The sequence below is a fragment of the Staurois parvus genome, unplaced genomic scaffold, assembly GCF_062004578.1.
Source record: "Staurois parvus isolate SC_StPar_1 unplaced genomic scaffold, SC_StPar_1.0 ptg000182l, whole genome shotgun sequence".
In the NCBI taxonomy this organism is placed as follows: domain Eukaryota; kingdom Metazoa; phylum Chordata; class Amphibia; order Anura; family Ranidae; genus Staurois; species Staurois parvus.
Window position 1 is genome coordinate 2,634,023 of NW_028317978.1, and position 25,978 is coordinate 2,660,000.

At 40.7% G+C, this 25,978-nt stretch overlaps 1 protein-coding gene across 1 annotated transcript in view; it reads left to right on the forward strand.

The window, feature by feature from the left end:
- Window positions 1-25,978, forward strand: part of LOC149462225 (PH and SEC7 domain-containing protein 1-like) — a 455,877-nt gene that overhangs the window by 272,151 nt on the left and 157,748 nt on the right. The window contains exon 10 of the mRNA XM_089677241.1: window positions 11,610-11,653. Coding sequence (XP_089533367.1) covers window positions 11,610-11,653 — 44 coding nt within the window. The remainder of the gene's footprint in view (window positions 1-11,609; window positions 11,654-25,978) is intronic.

The window sequence follows — 25,978 nt, forward strand, 5'->3', positions numbered from 1 at the left end:
AAGTTGATCCAGGGAATATCCAATTGTCTCTTGGGGGATCAGGAAGGGATTTTTTCCCCTGCAGGAACAAATTGGATCATGCTTTGCTGGGGGTTTTTTTGCCTTCCTCTAGATCAACTGTGGGTGTAGGATTATAACTTTTTTTTTTTGTTATGGTTCAACTGAATGGACTTTGGTCTTTTTTCAGCCTTACTAACTATGTAACTAACTATGTAACAATGCAAGATGAAAGACACATCATGCCTACTTCCCTTTGACATCAAGAAGATGTCCTGCAGTGCTATCAGCACAGAACTGGCATAAACAAGTGTGACCCACGTACACCCATCTACTGTCCAGGGAAGTCTGGCCAGAAGTGGACCTCATGAAAGAATTGTGGCCAAACAGCCATGTCTGACATGAAAACAAGGCTAAGCAACTCAACTATGCACAAAAACATAGGAACTGGGATGCAGAAAATGGCAGCAGGGGCTCTGAACTGATGGGTCAAAATTTGAAATATTTGGCAGTACAATAAGGAGTGTCTGCAGGCAACAGTGAAGCATGGTGAAGGTTCCTTGCAAGTTTGGGGCTGCATTTCTGCAAATGGAATTGGAGAAATACAGGCAAATACACATCCATCATGCCATACCATCGGGGTAAAAAAAATGTATATTATTTTTTATATTATATACAGTGTGTAAACCCTAATGATTTGTTAAAGTGTTACTAAAGTCTGAAATTTTTTTCAATAAAATAGCAAACATGTTATATTCACCTGCTCTGTGCAGTGGTATTGCACAGATCGGCAGTGACCCTCCTCTTCTCCAGTCCCCCACCAGCAAACTCAGCTCCTCCTCTTCTGTGTCTGTCTCCCATAGCAATCTGTGTGCTCTGGGGGCACACGCTGCGTGCACATTCCTGACTTGTGTGTCTACAGAGCCGTGCACCATACACAGCAGGACTTAGCTCTGCCCCGCACAACCTCTTCATTATAGTTGATTGACAGCAGCAAGAGCCAATGGCACCTGCTGCTGTTCGATTCTCTGTGTAAATAGAAAGAAAGGGGAGAAGAGATGCAGCCATGCACAGCTCTGATCTCTTCTCCCCTCTCTTCCCCTTCACACAGGGAAGGGGGAGCACAGACAAATAACTCCAGGTTATTAATACAGTAATCCTTACAGTGTGTCTCCCTGCACACTGCAAGGGTCAAATGCTCATTTTGTTCAGGAAATGATGATTGAATCACTTACCCTATTAGTAAAATTACTTACCTTATTATTTACTCCCCTGGCAGCCAGGGCTCTTCTACCTTGCCAAAAGTCTCCAGGATGTGGGTCGGCCTTCGGCATCCTGCAAAGAATAAGGCAGGTCTTCTCTTTATTCTACCCCCCAAAACAAACCAAGCTTTTAACCCTTGCAGCATCCTTGCAGAGGGATCCACTATGAGGGTTAGTTTCTCTCTAGCCCCTAGTTCAGCCTAAAATGTACAATTTAACCACTTTACTACCATGCTATAGCCAAACGACAGCTACAGCACGGTAGTCCAGTTCTGGGGAAGGTGTCATATAACATCGTCCCAGAATGCGCTCCCAGTGGTGCGCACCTGGCGCTGTCCATGATCACTGTGTCCATTGGTAAAAGGCCAATCATAGTGTCCTTTTGCCACATAATCAGCTGTGTCCAATCACATCTGACCACTATGTAAATACATTTGCCGGTTATATGTAGTACTTTCCTCATGCTGTCACAGCATGAGAAAAGTACTGCCGGTAACCGGCTACTTTCAAAGCAGACATCTGCACTGATTATCAGTGCAGCCCCAATAGTGCCCAGCAGTGCTGCCCATCAGTTCCCAGCAGTGCTGCCAAACTGTGCCCATCAGTGCCACCAGTCAGTGCCCTTCGGTGCTACCTATTAGTGCCCATCAGTGCCGCCTATCAGTGGCCATCATTGCCGCCTATCTGTGACCATCAATGTCACATAGCAGTGCAGCATCATCGGTGCCCACCAGTGCCGCCTCATTAGTGCAGCCTATCAGTGCCCATCAGTACAACCTGATCAACACACATTAGTCAAGGAGAAAAAATGCAAAATTTTATAACAGAAACGAAGAAAACCCTTTTTTTTTAAATTTTTGCAAATGTTCATGTTTACAAAAAATTAAAAACCCAGTGGTGATTAAATACCACCAGAAGAAAGCTCTATTTGTGTAAAAAAATTATAATAATTTCATATTGGTACAGTGTTGCATGACCGCGCAATTGTCAAAGTGCGACAGCGTTGAAAGGTGAAAATTGGCTTGGGCAGGAAGGGGGTAAAAGTGCCTAGTAGGCAAGTGGTTAAAGCATTTTGTTGTATTTGTTCGATCACTTTAAAAAATGCCTGTTGATGCTGCCAAAAATCCACTTCTGTCCTGTCCACAGTGCAGTATTATCATCCCTGGGCATTTTGAACCACAGAGCCCCTGATCCCCCAGGCTGTGAAGATGAGGAGAGAAGGGGATGTTTTGTAATCACAAACCACTTCCATTTCTAGGATGACAATGCTGCTCCTTTATAAGTACAGTTAATACAATAGGCATTGTTCCCTTAGGACAGAAAGCATATTAATGGTAGGATCACCAAGTGCAAATAAAGGAAAAACTGTCAAAAATATTGTAGCCACCTCTGAACTGGAAAACTGCACAATAATGCATTTATTATCTTGGATGTAATACTTTAAAATTATTTGAGCACAATAAACCCTAAACATTTAACTGTTGATGAAGACCAGCTCTGTGATGATATAGCATTTTGCCTTTAAACAATGGAACTCTACTGAATCTTTGTAAGAGGAGAGTTGTATTATTCTGTGTATTGAGCTTTCATCCAAAATATCTTTTGTTTTTGTCAGAGCAATCCTTTGTCATTTTGCAGTGAACAGTGCTATTCGTAGTGGTTGGTGTGAGCATACATGCATTCTAAGTAAATGATTAAAATATCAGTCCATTATGTAGTGCGTCAGATTGGAGAAAGTTGCTTAGCGACGGTATAGATGAGAACCCACAGAGCTTTCCTTGTACTTTCATCAAACTGAGCACTTTCTTCAATGTGCTTTATTAAGATGCAGCAGGTAGAATGCAGTCACATGGTTTACACAAGCAATTGCTGACTTCTTCATTGTGTCATGGCCAGATGACAGACACGTGATAATAACACAGGAATGAAGGCACGTTTATTTCACAGAGAACAATATTTTCTGTCTTTACATTGTTGGGGTGGAAGTGATTGAAAGAACGTGAAGCAACTAGAAGTCTGATCTATGATTTCATTTGTTGTTTCTACTTTTTCCTTTTTCATATGTATGAGATGTTGACATCACTATATGTGGAGTTTTCCTAGTGTAATGAGTACCTTTTAGTATAAAATACATTTTTAAAAGCCATTCTTCTATTCCATACTGCAGGACCTGCACTAAGACCAGTTATCACAGTCTTTATGATCTGAAGTTGACCTTTCTGGATATACAGTATGTTTCTGTTTCAATTAGAGTATGAATTTACTAATCGCAAGACAAACATTTCCCTGCTATCAAATCCAACTGTTTCTACTGTTGTAATGGCTTTTTCTGTTACAATGATTTAGTAAAGACTGTATGTGACCTTCAGGAGACTATTAGGTTCCTCAGAGCTATACCAGAGATCAGTAAAGAGTACATCAAATGGTGGAAGCCATCATTTTAGGACATTATGATTTTACACCTTGTTGGAAACATTTCAGCACAGTGAGGCCCATACTTTCCTCAACTACGGTAGAATACATTAACTCCATTAGCATTATGTTTCCCTCTGGAAAAGTATGCAGAAAAAGGTGCATTTAAAATGCATATTTTCAACCAGAAAATGACTTAAAAGCCCATTAACAAAACAGTTTATATTTCTGAAAGCAGAAAACTGTAGAATAAAATGATGAAAGTATTATCAGTAAAAAACTCAATTTGATTTTAATGCACACAGACCCAGCATATTTTTTGTGAAACTTAAAAGATAAGACATTTTTGAGTAAATAGATATCATAGATATGTCAAGCCTTAAAACTGTGCAAGTCTGTAAAATGGCAAAAAATTATGGTGTTCAAAATTGTCCATGGGCCACAGCTTAAAACCTTTATATCAGTTTAGAGTTAATCATAAATAATGGCTCTAGAAGTATTCCTCTCACTCTGGCATGACAGCTATACCCAATATGTGTTACCCGATTGCTGTTTATCTACTTTCATTCATGTGTATGATGTAGTGGTGTCCTTTAAAATTTTGGGTTTTTTAAATTAATTTGTGTTTTATCAAATTTTAAATGTGTTATACCTTTTACTATCACAAAGGGAGTGTCAGGAATGGACTGGCCAGCAATAGTGGGACTCACCTGCCTTATGAGCTGCAGTACCAGGGCTGGCCAGCGGGTGCTCCCAGCAATCAGAGACTCAACTTTGCAGCCAATCAAACACCTGGAACTAATTATACTGGTGTATTTAAGGGATGGCCAGACCTGCAGACTCTGCCTTGGTGTGTGTTTTTCCTGGGCCCTGTATCTTGTAAACCTGCGTTCCTGTTCCTGTCTTGTTGCTGACCCTGCTTGATTCTGACCTCTGCTTACTTCTCCTGTTCTGATCCCTGGCTTGTGACCCTGACCATCCCTCTGCCTGACCCTCTGTACCACGCTGCCCGCTACCTGCTGAACCTGGCCTGTGACCTCGACCATTCTCCGCTTGCTCCCCCTGTACCTACCTGCCCGATTGATATTGACCCGGCCTGCCTGACGACGCTTGCATTTTATATACTGTTATCTGTGGGTGGTTTGGTTTGTTTGCACTGTGTTATGTTTTAGTATTGCACTGCGTTTATGTTTGTATTGTTAGTGTTAATAAATTATATTGTTTATAACATATCTGAAGTCTGCATTTCCCTGCGTCAGTCACACACCTCTGGTCATACCCGGGAGCCCTGACAGGGAGTGACAAGTCCCTATGTTATATTACATGTGAACAGTCCTCTGTATGGAGTCATCAGGAGTCTACTAGACCCCTGATGTCTCCTCTGCATTGCTTGCAAATAAATAAGTTATTTAAGTTTCTGGCTGCCTGCAGCCTTGAACCATAAGTGCTCAGAGTAGAGCATGTCTAGGTTCACAGCAAAATGGTAATGCCAACGAGGTTAATCGCTAAGAAGATTAAAGGATATATAAACCTCAGCACAAAAAAAATTATATATTGCAGTTTATCAATTCTCAAATGTGAAGCCTGCATTAGTTGGTTTTTTTCTTAGATTTTGGGATTGGAATTGAAGATGAGGGTATACCCTTAAAACACATAAGCCGTGATGCATATTTGGAGCAGCTGTTACTTTCTGTAGTTTGGGTTTGACAGTCAGATATATGTTCCGTTTAGTACGAGAGTACAAGAGTTTCTATTTAAGTGGATTTTATGTTAAGGCACTTACACCAAGTACCTTTGTGAGTAAAAAATATTTTTAATAAAACAAAATGTATTGAGAATTTTTGACAATGTCAGAGTACTTTCTGTGTGTTTTTTTCATACATTGGACCGTCACAAAATGTCTATAGCCAATGTGAGGTTTGCTACTTCATTCCAGTTTGCAAAATGAAGTAATTCCTTTGCAGATTCCTCTTTCAGCATCTTTCTGTTTCTTGGAGATTTTTTCTTTAATCAGTAGAAGAAATAAATGTATTTTAATTTAGCAGCCTATGCAGTTCTTTTACTTACAATATATGCTATTCAAAATTTTCAGCAAATAGAAATAATTACAAACAGATCCACAACAGATCAGTTAATAAACAGCAATTGACAAACCATAGAAAACTGCAGAAGGGGAACCACAAGTACATGTAGTTCAAGCCGTACATCATTTAGCATACCCAACCTTCAATATTGGGAGCAGCCCTGACCATCGACTATAGCAGGCCATAATGTCTGCAGCAAATACTGTGATTGAGAGGATGGAGAAAACCATCAACAGACCGCTTAATCTATGGCTCAAAAATATATGCTCAGCCTGGAGTGAGGAGACCATCCCTTGGGCAAACGCTGGAATCGTCAAAGGACTGGCAGTATGAGTCCAAGGGATAAACTAAATCAGTGAAAACAGGTAAACAGTAAACTACAGTGGTGTCTAGATGACACCATGGACCCAAAGTGTAACCTGATCGTAAACAGGATAAGCTTATCCTGGCGGGGTCAGCCAGGTAAGCTGGATTTAAGAAAAAGACAAAAGAAAAAACAAAAAAAGGGAGAGAGAAAAGGGGAAGAGAAAGAACAGATAAGTAGTCGATAGTTCGAGATAGGTAAGTATTGGTCAAAGAGAGGAGAATCCACCTGAGGTGTGGGAAGAGCAATCATAGTGGAACCTTCACATAATGTGTCCAGGATTCCCAAGTACTTTCAAACTTTGATATTCTGTCAAGTAGAATGCTCGATAATTGTTCTTGGAGCATTATCCAGGAAGTCTTTTTCTTTGCAGCTTGCACGTGCTATCATGATCTTGGCAATCAAAAGTGCAAAAAAGACAAAGGACTCAGTGTATTTAGGGATGTTATCTACCTGATGGCTCAATAAAGCAATCTGAGGTGATTTAGAGATTGCTTGTCCAGTGACTTTGCGCAGCAAATAAAAGATTCTGTTCCAAAAACCTGGAATTCTAGAACAAGTCCACTATATATGGAGTATTGTGCCTAAATGACCACAGCCTCGGAAACAAAGGGGGGAAGAGTCTGAATATAATTTTGTTAGGTGTGCGGGCACTATATACTAGCGAGTGAGAATTTAGATGTTGGCCTCAATTAAAGAGCTGTTCAGAATTCCTTTGAAGGAGCGGAAGAAATATTGGTGTCATACATCTAAGTCCTATTCATTTTCTAGGTCCTGTTCCCAACCCAACACGTTTCGGTTTCTCTACAGTATCAGCTAAAGATGCATAAATCATGGAGATTCCTCCTCTCTGATCTGTGATTTGTGTACACCACTGCTTATAGGCTGTGGACCTTGGAAGTTCCGGTTTGGTAGTCCATATGGAATATAAGAAATGTGAAACTTGGGGAAATCTATACCTCTCTGATTGAGGCATCTCCAATTTACTTACACAAAAGGCCAGGGTAAGAGGCCCAGTAGAAGTAAAGAAATGACCAATCCTAAATAGTCTTTTTTTTAACCACCATTGGAAAACGTTAATGTCCGTCTATATAACGTGTCACATAAAGATATTGAATGAGAAAGCGTAGGGCTAAGACTGGTGGTCTTTTTTTAGGCTCACACCAAAGCAAAAAGTCTATTGTGTGTGTCGGGGGACAGACTGATGCTTCATATGAACCCAGTCTGGTTACAGACAATCAAAATCTGTTTATCTACTAGTTGCGCTGCTTGGTAATACCAAAAGAGGCTCGGGAGAGCAAGCCCCCCTTGATGATGGAGCCAAAATAATATGTGTTTGAAGAAATTATGTCCCTTATTACCCCAAGTGAATCAGATAATCTTAGACTGAAAACCTTGTAGGTGCAATTTTACAATTGAGATTGTTAATCGAACCGAAACAGATAGAGAATCCGCGGCAAAAGCGTAATTTTTATGGCATTAACGTGGACCAACCAGGACTGATCACAATTTTCCCATCATGCCAAATCTTCTCCTACTTTTTTGTAAATTGGGGGATAGTTATTTTTATATAATTGGTCAATGCTGGAAGTCAATTCGATACCCAAGTACGGAATGTAGGAGGAGCTCCAAGTAAAAGGAATAGTAAAATTTAGGGCAATGGATTTGAACACGTTAACCCGAACACCTAAGATCTTACCAAAATCTTGCAGTAATTTAAGAATGTTGGGTGTTAAGATGAGGAGTGAAGTCACAATAAGAAGATCATCCGCAAACAAAGTACATTTATGAGTTTGAGGACCACAATGGACTCCATGAATATCCGGATTATTTCTGAATTCTATAGCCAGGGTATCTATCACTATCGCTAAGAGTAACGGTGAGAGGGGACAACCTTGTCTTGTCCCCTTGTGTATTTTGATGGAATCTGAATAGTGACCCTGTAATCGCACTTGGGTAAATGGATTGGAATAAAGGGCAAGTAAATTTCCCTGGAAGCAAGGGCCAAAGCCCCATTTGTCGAGGACCGAAAATAAATATGGCCTGGCCACTGCATCAAAAGCTTTCTGGAGATCAATCGACAAAAAGAAACCTTCGTAAGAAGCCCCACTATCCCATCGTGAGCGCAAAAGAGATATAACATCAATCGCTCTCCATGTCTGATCCACCCCATGCACTTTTTTTAAGCAACAGTTAGATACAAAACTGCCTTGGAAGCTTGAATGTAATTGTTGATTCAAAAAGCAGAAAAACACATTTATGCACCATAGACTAGGGAAGTAACCCCTCAGTGTGAGATGCTATCCAGATGTAGGTTGCAGTGAGTTACAGAATGCTTAGATTAAGATAAACAGTGATTTGTTTTTGTTTTATTTTAGCACAGTTGCTGTGTTTGCTGGATAATATTATTATTATTACCTTATTATTAACTGCTGTCACTTGTTGCTTAAAATTGCTCTTTGTTACAAGATGCTAATGCAGATATGCAGGTTGACCTGGCTATGTGACTGTGTAAAAATGTGACGCTCAGTCCTTCCAATGTGTAGCTCCTTTAGGCCTCGTTGTGGCTGCAGATGTTGTGAGCCCTGTTCCTAAGCAACTGTGTAATTGCCTAGGGCAGCATGCTCTTAAACAACTAGACAGTACAAAGAAATGTGAAGACATATGAAGTGCTGTAACCTATAGAAGACAGTCAGATTGTAGATGACTTTTCTTGAAAAAATTAGTTTTTCTTGCTATATGTCACTTCATTTTTCCAATTACCATTGTTTCTAGCACTACATAAACTAAAATGGCCACCTAACTTTACCATGTTGCTAAAAAAAAAACTTATTATTGCATTACATACCTCTATTTTTCCCTGTCAGCAAAGTAGGTCTGAGCCAACAATCTTGAGGGTCCACAGCACAATTACACTGTCCTGTTTAAAGATGAACACCCAAACCTGTTATTTACTTTTAGTACTGTCTTTTGCCAATATGAAAACATAATTGCTCTTGATCTTAGTGTGTGATCTCAGGTGTAACTAGTAGTAGTCACATTCAACTGGACTTCTGTAATGTTGAAGACATTTCATAACTTCTCCAAGTCACTCATTCAAGTGATTGTAAACCCTCACCTGGTAAAACAACCCATTCAGTTTAAAATTTCAGAAATAAAAGGTAAAATATTTGTGTAGATATAAAAAAAATACAAATATCTTTTTTCCACTTTTTTTTTTTTTTTTAGAAGCAATCATGTACCCGTTGTTCTCAGCTGCATAAGAGTTGGGGAGGAGAAACAGAAGAATACTGATTTTTCCCAGTGAATGGCTGTGCAGGGGGAAGGGGGGTGTCAGGACAAGTCTGATCATTGAAGGAGGGCTGACAATAGAGGGACTGGCAGGAACACCAAGGCTTTCACACCAAGGAAGCAATACAAAGAGAACAGGATAGTTTTTCATGGTACAATAGGCAAATATCAGGAATATGAAATGTTGGGTTTACATATTCTTTCAGTTTCTATGAATATCATGATAAATTAGAACCTTCAAAGATTTCAGGTGTATTTTACAGCCAATAGTTTCAGCACCTGACCTACTTTAAATCTACCAGGCTGTCATTTATAAAGGTAAAAAATAAAAGTGAGAAAAACGGAGTTTGGTGATTGAAAATGGGTTAGGATATACAACGTATGTGCTTGTGCTTGCCCACCCACAGGCTTATTTTCAGATCAAGTGGGTAGCAGCATGCCCCCAAATGCCAGGGATTAGAAGGGTGGTGCATGATATTTTTAGCCTCATTAGTAATTTGTGTATGTCGAACCAGAAATCTTTTTTTTTTCTTTTTTTTAATGAGAAGGATTAAAACCCCTGTATTAGTTTGGATACTTAAAGGCTTAGTACACCTTTAATTATATGTTACACTGTCTGTAGGGTAAAACATGCAACATTCCAAGTTAACCGTTATCCAGTGCTCCTGGTGTGGTTCCCAACTCCAAACTATCCTAACCCCAGCAGCTGGAACTACCTTATTCCCCCTGTGTAAGTATAACAGAGTGAACCAGAAACCAGCTCTCTTTTCCTAAAGTCAAAAATATACTATAAACGTTTTCCCAGTTTTAATCAAATAGTCTTTTAGTCTGTGCAAAATGTTAAAATCAAAACACAGTATAGTCTCCACAACACGTGAATCCTTCAGATCTCACATACTCTTAGTTTCTGTAGCCCCCCCCGGGTGTGAATAAACGTTTGCCAGATATTCTGATCCTTATGTATCAATGGATCAAACCAGGCTCATTGCAGAAATCTTTCTGCCCTTCCCTCCATCTTGCCAATACTCCCCGAATATTTTACTGTCCTTGCAGCACTCACCGCTTCATGCCAAAACCAAATACTGCATCCATAGTGTAGCATATCATATTGACCAGTGTAATACAAACAATGATGCTTACATCACTTATAAACACAGTACTCCCAAAAATAATGCTACATGTGCTTGTGCAAATCGCTCCACAATCACCACCATGATGCAACCTCATTGCAGTGGTGGTTGTGAAGTGGATTTTCACAAACACATGTAGCATTATTTTTGGGAGCACATGTTATGGGGACTATAATGTGTTTCAATTTACACATATACAAAGGCTATAAGACTTACCCCCCAATCCCCCACTGTGACAGCGGGCGGTGTTCTTCCCATCCCACACCTGTGATCAAAATTTAAGAAAAAAGCGTAGCTGCGCCAGTCACTCACAGGAGTCTGTGAATGAGAAAACTGCAAGTTCTGTCTGCCACTGCAGTAGACAGACTTGTAGTATCAATGAACTGCGAGTGTACTGATCAGCATGCTCGTAGTTCATACTGCTTACAGCTCAGGAATTGTCTGCTGTACAGAGGAACGGACAGAGATTTCTAGGCATTGTGATCAGGAGCCTAGCAAAAGGTGAACTTAGCCTTTAAGACTCTGTTCTACCCTTCCCTACTCACTAAAAAAATATTTTTGCCTGTGTTGCTATTGTTATTTCACCTACTGTCTAGTAAAAACATTGTTAGCAGAACAGGAAGTGAGTGGAAATCTTGATTATGGTGCCTTGGATAGCATTGAAAATTTGTCAGGGCTTTTAACCCTTCATTCAAAACTAAGTTAAAAAATGTTTTGGCTCAACATAAACTTTAAATTGGAGTTTATTTAAAGGCCTGGTGTGCCTTTTTTGGAAGAGAAACTGAAGCCATAGACCTACTGTAGGTCCAAGTTCATTTATTTGTATCAATGTGCCAGTAACTTTTACAATCTGTGAATGCAATGTAGTTTAAATAGTGTATTCCAGTTACTTAGTTTTCCAAAATGTTTGACAGTCAATTTGTTTAATTGCATGTTATTCATCCCTAGGTTCGTGGTTACTACGTTAAAAAAAGACTTTCAATGTTATTGCAATTCACACAATACCTTGGATCTTTAATGCTTGTGCATAATAAACTTATTTATGTTTTATTTTCTGTTTTGTTTTTAGGCCTTATACAGCTCAATTAAGAATGAAAAGTTACAGTGGACAATGTAAGTAATGTTTCTCTTTAAGCCGTATGAGTGTATTCATAAACTGAATTAGTGTTTTGTTGTTGCGGTTTTTGTCTAGATTTGTGTTTGTGTAGTTTATATAGTACTGGTGTTGTAATAATTAATTGACATCAAACAGGAGGTTTTGCACAAGGTTTTGTAAACAAGTTGTAGTATAGAATATATTGTTGAGGGTGGTTAGAGGAATATGACTGAAATATGTTTGCGCCTTTCAGACGTCTTGTGTTTGACTTTAATAAATTTGGACTTTGAAATATAGATGTTCAAAGCCTTCACAATATTTCTAGCCTCTTTCTCCCCCTTACCATGCAGAAATGTAATGGTACATTGAATATGAGCAGGGTAGAGTGATAGGCTATATAGTTTATTTATGTATACAGAGTAGAGAATACATAATAGATCCTGAGGTGGTCCCACAGTTGTATCATATGTGCATAGATCTCAACTGTTCCTTTCACCAAAAATAGCATCCCTCATAATCCCCATCATCCCCATCTTGTGTCAGAAAGTAGTTAGCTGTGTGTGTTGCCTCAAGTTGGAAGATTGAAACAGTTTTATAAGTCTGCTTCAGGCACCAGTGTGTAAGTAGTGTTAAGGGTACAAGTATTTGCAATGATAACGTGTATTGGAGCAGTAGTATTATTAAAGGAGAGCTGTACCAATAAACAATAAAATCTGACTTTCGTGATCCCTTCTTTTGAAAAAGCCAGTTGCCTGATTGATCATGCTCAATAAATGGCTTCAGTATGCTTTGAGTCACTGACCTAAACAAATATACAAAGTAGTTCTGACTCTAACTTTTCGGATTTGTATTCTTGTCTCAGGTCTGTAGCACAGAGAGTTTTAGAAGGAGGTAAAAAATGATAGCTTACCTGTTTTCCTCTGTATAAGCTTAATTGCCTGTATGACCAAATACAATATGTAAATGTTAGAATATCTATACAGTATGCTGGCCACATGTTTATTTTAAGCTTTTATAATAAAGGTACAAAAATTATACCTGCCCAAAATGTACATATCTCAGTACCTATGACTAGTTTGGTAAGAAAAAATGTTTCTGTTTAATAAGATAAGATGTAGAAATTCACTGACCTGGTGTCAAACATCCATTTTCTTGAGATTACATTTTGTGCAGTTTTCATTTCTTCTCTTGATTACTCCTGAAGAAGCCTGCAAAGATTCAGCAGTGATAATTCACAACAAAGGCATGCTGCTGAGCTGAAGTTCTAGATAACAGTTTAACTTATTGGAAAAGACATTCAGCTTTTGTTTGACGGTAAATGAGGAATCATATGCCATCTCTGATTTGCATAAAACTTTGTTAGCGCTTTTGCTTTGGCTATAGATTGCTTTTTATTTGCAGAACATGCTTAGGGTAGTATTCTATCTCACTTTAGAAAGCAACAGGTGATTCAGCCTTATCTTGTGAGCATAAACAGATCCACACCCAAAATCGATATTTTGATTTGAATGAAACTGAACATTATCTAATCCCCCATCAGGTATTTACAACTCTGCAAATTAGCGAGGAAGGTTCTCCTTCATACCTTGTATGGCAATGACAATATGAGCTTTGGTTTTCTCTGCAGAGAAAAAAGGTTTCTCTCATTTTGTTGAAGTTTTTCATATCTTCCTATAGAGCAGCCACTAGACTGTGCAGGACAAGGAAATGTTATAGCATTCGCCCACTAGTGAGATACTCCATAGCAAGAACATGCTTCATCTGGTGCTACTAGAGGCTTGCATTATTAGGCAAGCTCAGCTATGACAAAGAAGGTCTGTCCCATTAGTCCCAGAGAGGTGTAAGAAACCAGAGGATCATGCCAGCCATGTGTGTGACATAAGGACAGGAAAATATCTGGGGAGTATTGGCAAGAAGGAGGGAGACATCTGCATCAAGCCTGATTTGACCCATTGATACCTACGGGTCAGGATTTCTAGTATGAGTTTATTCACTCTGGGGACACAGAAACAAAGGGACAAGGTGAGATTTGAAGAAGGATTGTTGTAGGGACTATATTGTGTTTTGATTGTCAAATATACACAGACTATAAGACTATTTGATTATACTGGGAAAGTGTTTGTAGTATTGTTTTGCTTTAGGAATAGAGCGCTAGCTTCTGGTTTACTATGTAACATGTTACTAGGCAGCACCCCCCAATCCCCCACTGTGACAGCGGGCAGGGGTTCTTTTCCCCACACCTGCCATCACGATTTAAAAACAGCATAGCTACACCCGCACAGCTGCACCAGTCATTGACAGGAATCTGTGAATGAGAAAAACTGTAAGTCCTGTCTGCCACCACAATAGACGGACTTATAGTAATAATAAACTGCGAGCATGCTGATCAGCACGCTTGTAGTTCATTCTCCCTTACTGTCTAGTAAATACATTGTCAACAGAACAGGAAATGGGTGGAAATCTTAATTATGGTGCCTCAGCATCTGTCAGGGCTTTTAATCCTTCATTCAAAGAGAAGTTAAAAAATGTTTTGGTTTGACATAAACTTTAAATTGGGGTTTATATAAAGGCCTGGTATTTGAATGTGCCTTTTTGGAAGTGGAACTGAAAGGATTAGTTCACCTTTGGAAACATGTTACATGGTTCACCCGTCCCGCCCACACGGCCGCGTCAATCATTCACAGAGTCCTGTGAATGAATGAACTACAAGTCCCAACAGCCTTAGCGTCTGTCAGCTCGTACTTCTCAATGGACTACTACGGCGCTGTGGAGCGTGGTGGTAGTTCATTCATTCTTCCTGTCAGTATATCTGTTTGCCCGTACATCCCGTACAAATAAGCAACTATACTGACAGTCTGCAGGAGACCTGAAGGGCACCAGAGATCTGATGATCGCTGGTACAATGCTTTAAAGGCCCCTGCAACTAAAAATAATAAATGCAATTTTTTTTACCTGGAAAAAAAAATTTGCATTTATTATTATTTGTCAAAGGTGAACTTATCCTTGAAGTTATAGACTCACTGTAGGTCAAAGTTCATTTACTTGTATCAATGTACTAGTAACTGGTCTAAATCTTGGAATGCCTATATAGTTTAAATAGTGTATTCCTGTTACTTAGTTTTCCCAAATGTTTGACAGTCATTTATTTATTTTTTTACTTGCTTTTTATTCATCCCTAGGTTAATGGTTACTACATTATAATAAGACTTTCAATGTAACTGCATTTCACCCAGTACCTTGAAGGAAAACCTCCTCGCCATGTTGCAGAGCTGTATAAGCCAGACCATTCTACTTTATAGTACATGTATATAAAAGCTCATTATTGCTCTCTTCCTCATTATAGCTCCCTAACAATCCCTAGAAAGCAGCTGTGACAACCCAGTGTAAAATCCACTTTGCTTACTTTTGCGTTAAAATCATTCAGGTCTCTTTTTACAGCTGGTTTAAGTAAATTTTTTTTCTATTGGCTGAGATAAGCCAAAAAAAAGTTTAGTTCCAGATAACTATAGAAGGAGAGATTTAATTGTATCAAATAGACCTGTTGTGAGCTGGTATGTTCCTACTAGACCTGACAATTCTAAGGAATGCGGATTGTAGGATCTAATAACCTGGATTTGCACAGTGATCGTGGGATTTGGCTTAAGCTCTTTATGATCAAGTGACCTAGCATATTACTCTTCCCCCTCTGGGGGAATTGATATACAGTGGAGTGGTGGACAAGAAAGGGTTCCCTAGTGAAATATAGTTAAAAGCAAACTGTATCCTCCTGTGAGTATGTGGGTTAGCACTTGATGATGTGACATTATATTGCAACTACACTCCCTGATTTTTGTAAATTGAATTGCTATTCAGTTTAATGTATATACAGTACGTAGCATTTGAACAGGTGTCCATGTGGAGGCTTCAAGGGACTTATTGCTGTCCTATGAGTGGACTGTATGAGTGCCCAGATACCAATATACAGCCTGATGAGGGAATAAGCATCCTATACTCCCAAATGATAGGGTGTAACACCCATCTAGGCTATTCAGATAAATCACAACATGATTGCTAAGTGGGGGATATGAGTTATTTTGAATGAATTGGAACCTGTTTTCCCACTAGAAAAATGAATCAACTGACCACTGGTATGTGATTTTTTTTTTGGAGATGATTAAGACTCCACATGACAACCTTGGATTTGTTCGCACATAATATCGCACCCAGTTGTTATACAGTTCACTGACAGTACAGTTGCATTGCATATTATATTGGAATTTCTGGATACAAATTATGCATATGCACACATACACAAGATAACTGTGATTTTTTGTTATGTGCTGTACAGCCATTACTAAAATATAACAGAACTGTATATGAACATGCAGTGAATGCTTTTAAATAGTTTTAAATGTCTGTCATATCTGATTTGTGTGTGCCATATTTAATATATTTTGATCCTATTTAAACGTGATAAAAAGCTACAAAGGAGAATTATTTTATGTTTAGTGAAGGAAGTGCAATTATGTGACCCAACCAGAGATAGTGCAAAAAAGTTCTATGAGGACTTTGAGGTTTATAGTATGTTGATTACTTAACGCAGTGGGCAGATTGTAATAATCAATAGCAGTCAATCAGAATTCCATTTTACTGCCTTAGTAAATTCTCACAATGAAGCAGAAAGAAGGGAAGCTTTGGAGGAGAGCAAAGAGCACCACAGAGTGTGAGCAGTAATATGGGGAGGCTTAGACCAGCTGGATCAGAAGCTAAAATGTGGTAGGACCAGAATCCTTGTGGCAAGTGCCAGTTTTTTGGATCATGGAAATTGTGAGCTGTCTGTGCTTGCTATAGGAGACTCTAGCATAGAAGCAAATCTTATTACAGAGATTTTGTCATGGCAGAGTCCACGCTTGCCTACTTTTCAGAAATTTTTGGGACACTGTGCTTTAAATTTGCCATCACCAGTGTGTTGCATTACCATCCCATGTTTGTCTTTAGTTAAAGTAATACTCTGAGACAGAGGTATAAAGTACTCTTTACCTGTTTGACTGTGTGACATCTTTTAAGAGTGATCTTGTGCTTACCACCAGTGTATTGTCAAGCAGGCAGGTAGCCAAGACAAAGCATCTGCAAAGTCATTCGATTTTGACCACCAATATTATATGCAATTCTAGTTCCACCACAATACTTGTTTGAAGCAAGCATCAAGATTCTTCCAACACATGGCGTGTACAGAAAAGCTGCAGATAATCTGTAAAATAGCTGTTAAAGGCTCAGCCCTATGTGCTTTTATTTGCTGATTTGCTTCTACTGAAATCCAATAATGTCACTAGCAAGTGAAAAGGATAAATATATAGCTCCCAACTGTTCCTCATTTGGAGGGACTGTCCCTCTTTTGAAACTAAATCCCTACGTTCCTCTTGCAGCCTCAGTTGCCCCTCTTTTTAGTCTGATGTGTACATCTCTATTCAAAATGTATCTTGTGTTTGTTACAATGTGCTTTCCCATCAAGGTACGTATAGTTTTGTGATGACAACTGCATTGTCAAGTTGTTTTCAGTTTAGGAGAAACAACTTTATATATGTGGGCTCCTTCCAATGCCACCAGCTGAATTTTGGAGAATAAATAATAGGTTAGAAAACCTGGCCCAATTTCTATTTCTTTCCTCTGAAATGCTGCTGTTGGTCAACTCTTCACTAACACCATGTTCCCCCTCCTGTCCCCATTAAAGTGAACTTGTGAGCTTTGCAGAGTGGGTTAGACAAGTCTATGGATTGCTCTGCAGCACACCAGACTTCCATCCAAAGTTTGTGATCATCTTAGGTATGTCTAATTAGCTGATCATATTGAAGCTTGCCATGAAGGATGTTCAGAGTTTAATGGTATCCAGATAGAATTAAAGTTGCTGGAGAGCTTTGAAGCATAATAAATTGTTGCAGTATTGTGACAGAAGCGTAGGCAGGACAGAACGCACACGGAGGATGATAAACACACAAAGTTTTGTTGAAATGGGAGAGACACTCAATCAGGGTAGGAAGGTAGCGTCCGGGTACCCAAAGAGGGGGGAAGAGTCCAAACAGTTATAATCCGGCCCACGATAGGGCGATTCAGATAGCGATGGCCCAAGCACTCGGGGGGGCAGTCCAGGTAGGGAAAGTATGGGTGCATTCAGTGGGGCAGTCCAGACAGGGCAATATATGGATTCAAGGGGGCAGTTCAGGCAGGAGAATATGAGCACTCACGGTTTAGGCAGGGGTAACTTCCCAGAGGCACACAGCAGTCAGAAGACAGCGACCAGTGCGGCACTCAGCTTTCCAGGGACACAGCGGTCAGCAGGCAGGAACAGCTTTCCAGGGACAAACAGCGGCCAGCAGACAGGAACAGCTTTCCAGGGACAAACAGCGGTCAGCAGGCAGGGGTAGCTTCCCAGGGACACAGCGGTCAGCAAACAGGGATCGTTTTCCAGGGAAAAACAGCAATCAGCAGACACTCAGTGGGGTCTGGCCTCAGCTCAGACCTCCAAACAGCGGACAGGAACAGCTTTTTAGGGACAAACAGCGGTCAGCAGGCAGGGGTAGCTTCCCAGGGACACAGCAGTCAGCAGACAGGGATTGCTTTCCAGGGACAAACAGCGATCAGCAGACACTCAGCGGGGTCTGGGCTGTGTGGTCTGGCCTCAGCTCAGACCACCAAACCGCGGCCAGCGGACAGGAACAGCTTTCCAGGGACAAACAGCGGTCAGCAGACAGGAACAGCTTTCCAGGGACAAACAGTGGTCAGCAGGCAAGAACAGCTTTCCAGGGACAAACAGCGGCCAGTGGACAGGAACAGTTTTCCAGGGACAAACAGCGGACAGCAGGCAGGGGTAGCTTCCCAGGGACACAGCGGTCAGCAGACAGGGATCACTTTCCAGGGACAAACAGCGATCAGCTCAGCTGGGTCTGGGCTGTGGGGTCTGGCCTCAGCTCTGACCTCCAAACAGCGGCCAGCAGACAGCAGGCAGGAGTATCCTCGGGCACACAGTGAACAGCAGGCAGGAGTGCCCTCTGGCACACAGAACAGCAGGTAGGAGTACCCTCTGGCACACAGCAAACAGCAGGCAGGAGTAACCTCTGGCACACAGCGAACAGCAGGCAGGAGTACCCTCTAGTACACAGCGAAAAACAGGCAGGAGTACTCTTTGGCACACAGCGGATAGCAGGCAGGAGTGCCCTCGGCACACAGCGGACAGCAGGCACCTCTAGCGCCCCAGGGATCAGCAGAGTACTCATTGGGGTCTGGGCTGTGGGGGTCTGGCCTCAGTTCAGACCCCACACAGCGCTTCTCTCAAGAGCAGGGGACCAACAACGGGCTGGGTACTGCTCCGGTCTTCTTATGCCAGAGCAGGACACGGCCGACCCAGCGAGGCACACCCCCCTCACTCTGGTCGTGCTCAGGGAGCGCGGCCTTTGTCTCCGGCAGGCGCAGAACGCGGGAAGCCTCATGTCCGCGCTGCGCCTGCTGGTGGGGGGGGCGAGCAGAGACACCCCAGCGGCCTGCACCGTGCAGGCCTAGCGGGGTGCCCGACTTTTCCGCGGCTTCGCCGAGGAGAGGTGCTGACCGCACCACAGGGGGCGTTTCCTTCCGTCCTGCACAGCCTTTGATGTAGGCTTGTGCAGGACCTTAGGAATCTGCAAGGGAGGGGGGAGGATCCAAGGGGAGCGAGGGGGAGCTTCTGCCACCTGTGAACTGAGGGGAGGGGGGAGGAAGGAAGAGCAGGTAAGGGGGGAGACCGTAGCAAGTGTTTAGCAGAGAAAATGCTAAAGCCAGCATGTTGCTTAATATGTGTTACTGAGGCTATGCCAAATTGGAGGTAAGGCCAAAATGTAATAAAAAAATTTAACAAAATAGATTTTGTTGCTACACTATTTAATCTTTACACATAAAATATAATGTACAGTACTATGTACTCTAAACAGAAGAATACATATATTGATGCTATATTCTGCTATAATCACTATTAAGTAGATAAATTGGTTTGTTGGTTCTGACAGTAGGAGGTATTCCATTTTTGTATATTACAAATTTGAAAAGATGCATAACATAGTTTGTTAAAAGAAACTAATTGTCACCTATTAATAACAGGGTTAAATCCATTCACAACATGCTTTGATTATCTCCACTGTGAAAAATTAGGTCTGCAATAGCCACAGTTAACAGTATGTAACATTAACCCTATGCATCTAATAAAAACAACGCAAAAAAAGACAACATTTTTGTAGGGAAACAGAAAACTGCCTTTGTGGTATCTTTGTCTCTGTTGGTCACAACATACAGTATGTAGAAGCACCCGCATGTCAGCATGTTATGAATGTCACTAGCGATGGTGTACACAGGCATAGATCACCTCCCACTGATTTACAGTGATCTTAAAGCAGATGGTACAGGTAAATTATTACTAGTGCTTTAGGAGACCAGTTGTTGACTTAAATACTGAAACCAAATTGTTAATAGACTACAATAAAACATTTAGCCCAAATTGTTAATAGGATATTTTTAGAAATCTGTCATTTCCATGGAATGAGGACAGGGAAAAGACACAGGTATCACCTTAATGATAACATTTTACATTTGATGGCTGGTTTACATAGAATCCTTTACACAACATATTCAGTGTCCAGGTTTTATTACAGGACTTTCTCTACATGGCATATTTTAATAAAGTTCAATAAAAAAAACTCTTCTATGCTCCTATAGCCAATGTATGCTTTTTAACCCCTCAGTGCCCAGTCCCCAGTCTGCAGCTCATGTCCATTTACTATTTGAGAGCCTAGACCCTAGCCAAGCACATTAATCCGAAGTGCTCTGTCCCCAGCTTTATACGTTGGCCCCTTAGTGCCCCTTTCCAGAGCATCCTTTAACCCCTTGATGCCCAGGCCGCAGCATGTGGAATATTTCTTCGGGCTCCAGTGCATGTCAGTTAATCCTTTATTGTCCAAACCAATGGGAACATGTGTGTTAACCCCTCAATGCCAGATTCCCAGCCCATAAGCATTAACCCTTCAACATTCAGTCCCCAAATTATATGCATTAATGGTTTGTGCCTAGTCCCCAAGCATGTCCCTCAATTCCTAAGCATCCAGTTCATGTGCATTAACGCCTAATCGCCTCTGCATGTGTTTTATTCCTTCAGCACCTCATTCAGTGCCCTGCCCCAGCACATGTGCTTGAATCCTTTACAGTTCCCACTTTTACTATAATAAGTATCCTGCTGTAAGACCCATGACCTCTGACAGAGGTCCAGCTTTCTGGCACTGGACCCTACATTGCACCCCAGAATTCTTTGGTAGTCTTCAGATTTTATATTGCCATGCACATAGTCAAGACATCCAGTGCCTGAAGCAGCAAAGCAACCCCAAAACATCAGTGAACCTCCACCATGTTTGACTTTAGGGACTGTATTCCTTTCTTTAAAGGCCTCATTGCTTTTTCTGAAAACAGTAGAATGATGGGCTTTACCAAAAAGCTGTAATTTTGTTTCATCTGTCCACAGTACATTCTCCCAAAAGAATTTTGGCTTCCTCTAGTAAGTATTGGCAAACTCCAATCTGGCTTTTTTATGTATCTATGTCAGCAGTGGGGTCCTCCTGGGTCTCCTACCATAGCATCCCTTTTCATTCATGCTTTTCCACAATTTTTGTTCTCAAATCCAAAGACAATTCTTTGATACTCTCTCCTCTCCGTTCTCCATGTGATACACAGAGACACACAACAGAAAAGTTGAGTAAATTTTTCGCCATTTTAACTGGTTGCCGGGTGTAGTTTCTATATTGTCAGTACTTGTTAATTGATACAGTTGAGTTTTATTACAAATTACAGGAGCAGCACAAACTTGGAATGCAAATATTTCTTTTTGATAAGGTGCCAATAATTCTGCCAAGTCCATTTTTGGAGTGTTGGGTGGAATGTGTCATATTCGGCGTTTTTTGTTTCTCCACTTTTTTTATGTCATACCAATACAAACAAAAGAAATAAACATGAGAATACCTAAACATTTGTTATTGTAACAATTACAAATGTTTTTTTTTTTGGCCATGACTGTAGCTGACCTAGGATGAGGGACAGAAGGGTTCCTTGAAAGCCCAACGTCAGGTACAATTTTGTGGTTTTTAAACATATTCTGCATAGGACAAGCAGAGTCTTCTTTTTTGGCTGTACTCACACATTTTTGTGTGTTTTATGCATTTGTACATGGACTTTCAACAATAATGCATTTTCATGCACTGCCTTTGTCATCAATATGCACATCAGTGCATCAGAAAATTGGCAAAGCACATCAATGCATTGCACACATATGAGCCAACACCATTTAAAACAATGGCTAACCTGTTCACACGCGTTAACATACAAAAAATGCATAGATGTGAATTGCCCCTACAACGTCGTCTGTCCTTCTGTGCAGGGCCATCACAAATGCTGCAGAAAATGGCACTCAGTGACATGAGCACTGTACTCTGCTACTTTCTCCTATGAGCTCAACCTAATATAATGATGCACCCCCTTGGTGTGATCATTTCATGATTGCTCTAGAAAGGCAGTTATAAGGATCCCAGGATCACTCAGAATGCCTTTGAATGGTGCAGGTTTCTTCAACTCTCCATATAATTATCTTGCTATTCTTCTCTTGATTGGTAGGATTTGCACTGTGCAAAACAAGATCTGCTAGTGCCACTTGGAGGAAGACTCTAGGGATAATGCAACAGCTTTTTAGCAGCTCTTCTCAGGCTTTGGAGGAGGTGGCAGTTTGGGTCTCAATTACTTGCCTAGGTCACTTTGTTGGTCTAATATCAATCTGTTTTTAAAAAGGATAAGGACAGATAAAAATTCAGGTTGCCCCATACAATTTTCCAGAGCCTATCCAGCCTTTCAGAAAACTTGGAAACATGAAAATTGTTTGCATTTCATATAATTAAAATTACAACACTGGTACCCAATCGGTGGCACTCTGGCACTTATGTTGTAGTCCTCAGGGCTCTTTCAGACAGAGGAGTGTTTTGGGTGCCTACACAGGCCAGTGAAGGAAAGATATGTTTTAGACTGGCATCTAGATATTAAATGGTTTTGTTTATTTCCTTCACAATATTTAACTTTTTTTCTTCTGTCCATCCGTTTTTTCTTTTTTTTCTTTTGATAGTTTATATTGGATCTTACTGGTAAATATACAGTATATCAAGTGTGGCACAAGACATATTTAAGGTGGTTGTAGAGAACAATTTGTAATTTAAGAGTGGTCTGTAGCAGTCTCATGTAAATTTTCTTCAGTTTTTGACCGTGTCTTGAAGCATACCCCTAGTCTCTGGTTATCTCTTGTTGCATGTTGGTAGTCTCTAACCAGTTTCTGTAGCATTACATTAGCTGAATAATATGCATGGCCCTTTGGTGTTGTCAGGGGCCACAATTAGTGAGGGGGAATCTACTTGGGTTCAATGTGCAGAATGTTCAGTGAACTTGTCAAAAATTTTGCAAATTGTTAACCTTAATGCTAAACTCTTTGAGGTCAATGGGAGTCAAACCTTGAAAATCTATTTTGTCCATTGTCAAACAAAGGTCATGGGGAGCTGGGCACTGACAGGAGGGACATGTACCAGTGCAAAAAATTAAAATACTGTTTGGCAGAGAAAAGGTTTTCTAATAAGACTTAAAGTGAAGCAATAAGTCCCCTCTCTCTCTTTTTTCCTTTTCTATCCTCCCTCTCTGTCCCTTACTTTTCTCTTTCTCCTTAACTTCCTCTTCCTCCGTAACACAAATTAAAAAGGAACATACCCATCCCGCTCCCAAATATACAGAGTATTATAGTAAGGGCTTGTTCACACTTGACTCAAAATGCTGACTCTTAATAAATGCACATATAACATAAAAGCGCATTAATAGGTGCGTTTGACTCACGTTTAACGCATATTAAAATCGCTCCTCCAAATGCCCTGTGTGCATTTTTGGTGCGTTTGATGCACTAAAACCGCACCACAAATGTCTATAATAAACTGTAATGTTATTAACTCCCCGCAACCACACTGAAAATGCTTCACATCGCTGGCATATTACTTGAATGGAAGGAGTTGAAAGACTCCTTCAGACTCCACATGAAGCTTCAATTATGAAATGTAGGGATGTGATGTTAACACTTCATATTTTGATAATGTGAACAGCACTGTGCTCTGTCCATATTATCATTTACAGTGAAGGAAATAAGTATTTGATCCCCTGCTGATTTTGAATGTTGCCCACTCACAAAGAAATGATCAATCTAAAAATCGAATGGTAGGTGTATTGTAACACTGAGAGACAGTATAGCAATAGAAAATTCAAACAAAATGCATGTCTAACAAATTATGTACTGATTTGCATGTTCATGAGGGAAATACGTATTTGATCCCCTATCATTCAGCAGGATTTCTGGCTACCAGGTGTCTTTCATACAGGTAACAAGCTGAGATTAGAAGCAGTCTCTTAAAGGGAGTGTTGCTAATCTTATTTTGTTACCTGTATAAAAGACACCTGTCCACAGGAGCAATCAAACAATCAGATTCCAAACTCTCCACCGTGGCAAAGACCAAAGAACTGTCCAAGAATGATAGGAACAAGATTGTAGACCTACACAAGGCTGGACTGGGCTACCAAACTATCGCCAAGCAGCTTGGTGAGAAGGTGACAACAGTTGGTGCAATCATTCGCAAATGGAAGAAACACAAAACATCTGTCAGTCTCCATAGGTCTTGTGCACCATGCAAGATCTCACCTCCTGGAGTGTCAATGGTCATGAGAACAGTGAGGAATCATCCCAGAACTACAGGTGATGATCTTGTCAATGATCTCCAGGCAGCTGGGACCAGAATCACCAAGAAAACAATTGGTAACACACTACGCCGACAAGGATTGAAATCCTGCAGTGCCCGCAAGGTCCCTCTGCTCAAGAAAGCACATGTCCAGGCCCATCTGAAGTTTGCCACTGAACATCTGAATGATGCAGAGGAGGACTGGTTGAAAGTGTTGTGGTCAGTTGAGACCAAAATCGAGCTCTTTGGCATCAACTCAGCTCACCGTGTTTGGAGGAGGAGGAATGCTGCCTATGACCCCAAGAACACCATCCCAACTGTCAAGCATGGTGGTGGAAACATTCTGCTTTGGGGGTGTTTTTCTGCTAAGGGGACAGGACAACTGCATTGCATCAAAGGGAAGATGGACAGGGCAATGTACCGTCAAATCTTGGGTGAGAACCTTCTTCCCTCAGCCAGGGCATTGAAAATGGTTCGTTGATGGGTGTTCCAGCATGACAATGACCCAAAAAACACAGCCAAGGCAACAAAGGAGTGGCTCAAGAAGAAGCACATTAAGGTCCTCGAGTGGCCTAGCCGGTCTCCAGACCTTAATCCGATTGAAAATCTGTGGAGGGAGCTGAAAGTTCGAGTTGCCAAACGTCAGCCACCAAACCTTAATCACTTGGAGAGGATCTGCCAAGAGGAGTGGGCTAAAATTCCTCCTGAGATGTGTGCAAACCTGGTGGCCAACTACAGGAAACATCTGACCTCTGTGATTTCCAACAAGGGATTTGCCACCAAGTACTAAGTCATGTTTTGTGAAGGGAATCAAATACTTATTTCACCCATGAACATGCAAATCAGTGCATAATTTGTTAGACATGCATTTCTTTTGAATTTTTGCTGCCATTCTGTCTCTCAGGGTTACAATACACTTACCATTCAATTTTTAGACTGATCATTTCTTTGTGAGTGGGCAAACATTAAAAATCAGCAGGGGATAAAATACTTATTTCCTTCACTGTACATAGAAGATTGAGGATCATTAAACACAACCCTCAAACTTCTGCTTTCAATGCCAGTGTGAACAAGGCCTAAAGATGATATCTTTCAAAATTATACTCATCCTATCTGCATACTAATTTTATAATGGGGTGCCTCAAGACTGTCCATAATTTTAAAGGGTGCTTCGGGACTGTCCATAATTTTAAAGGGTGCTTTGACCGAAAAAAAGGTTGAGAAACACTGGTCTATACTATGTAGGTACTGTGGAAAGTACCTAATGTACCATGTTGACTGTGGAACAACTAAATAAATAACTAAATAAAAAAAAACATATATGCACACTATCTTTCAATACCATGCTTGGGGGAATACCCTTAATATACCTGTGATGTGTCACACCTATAAGATGTGCAAAAGTAACATTTCATAAGAAAAGGCTGGTAGATGACAGTTCCAGTCCCAGACCTTCTTCAGTTTGAAACCAAAACAGCCATGGGATTGTGGGTGATGTTGACCACAAATTGTGCTTATTTATACATTGCAAGTATTTATATAGTGCTGGCA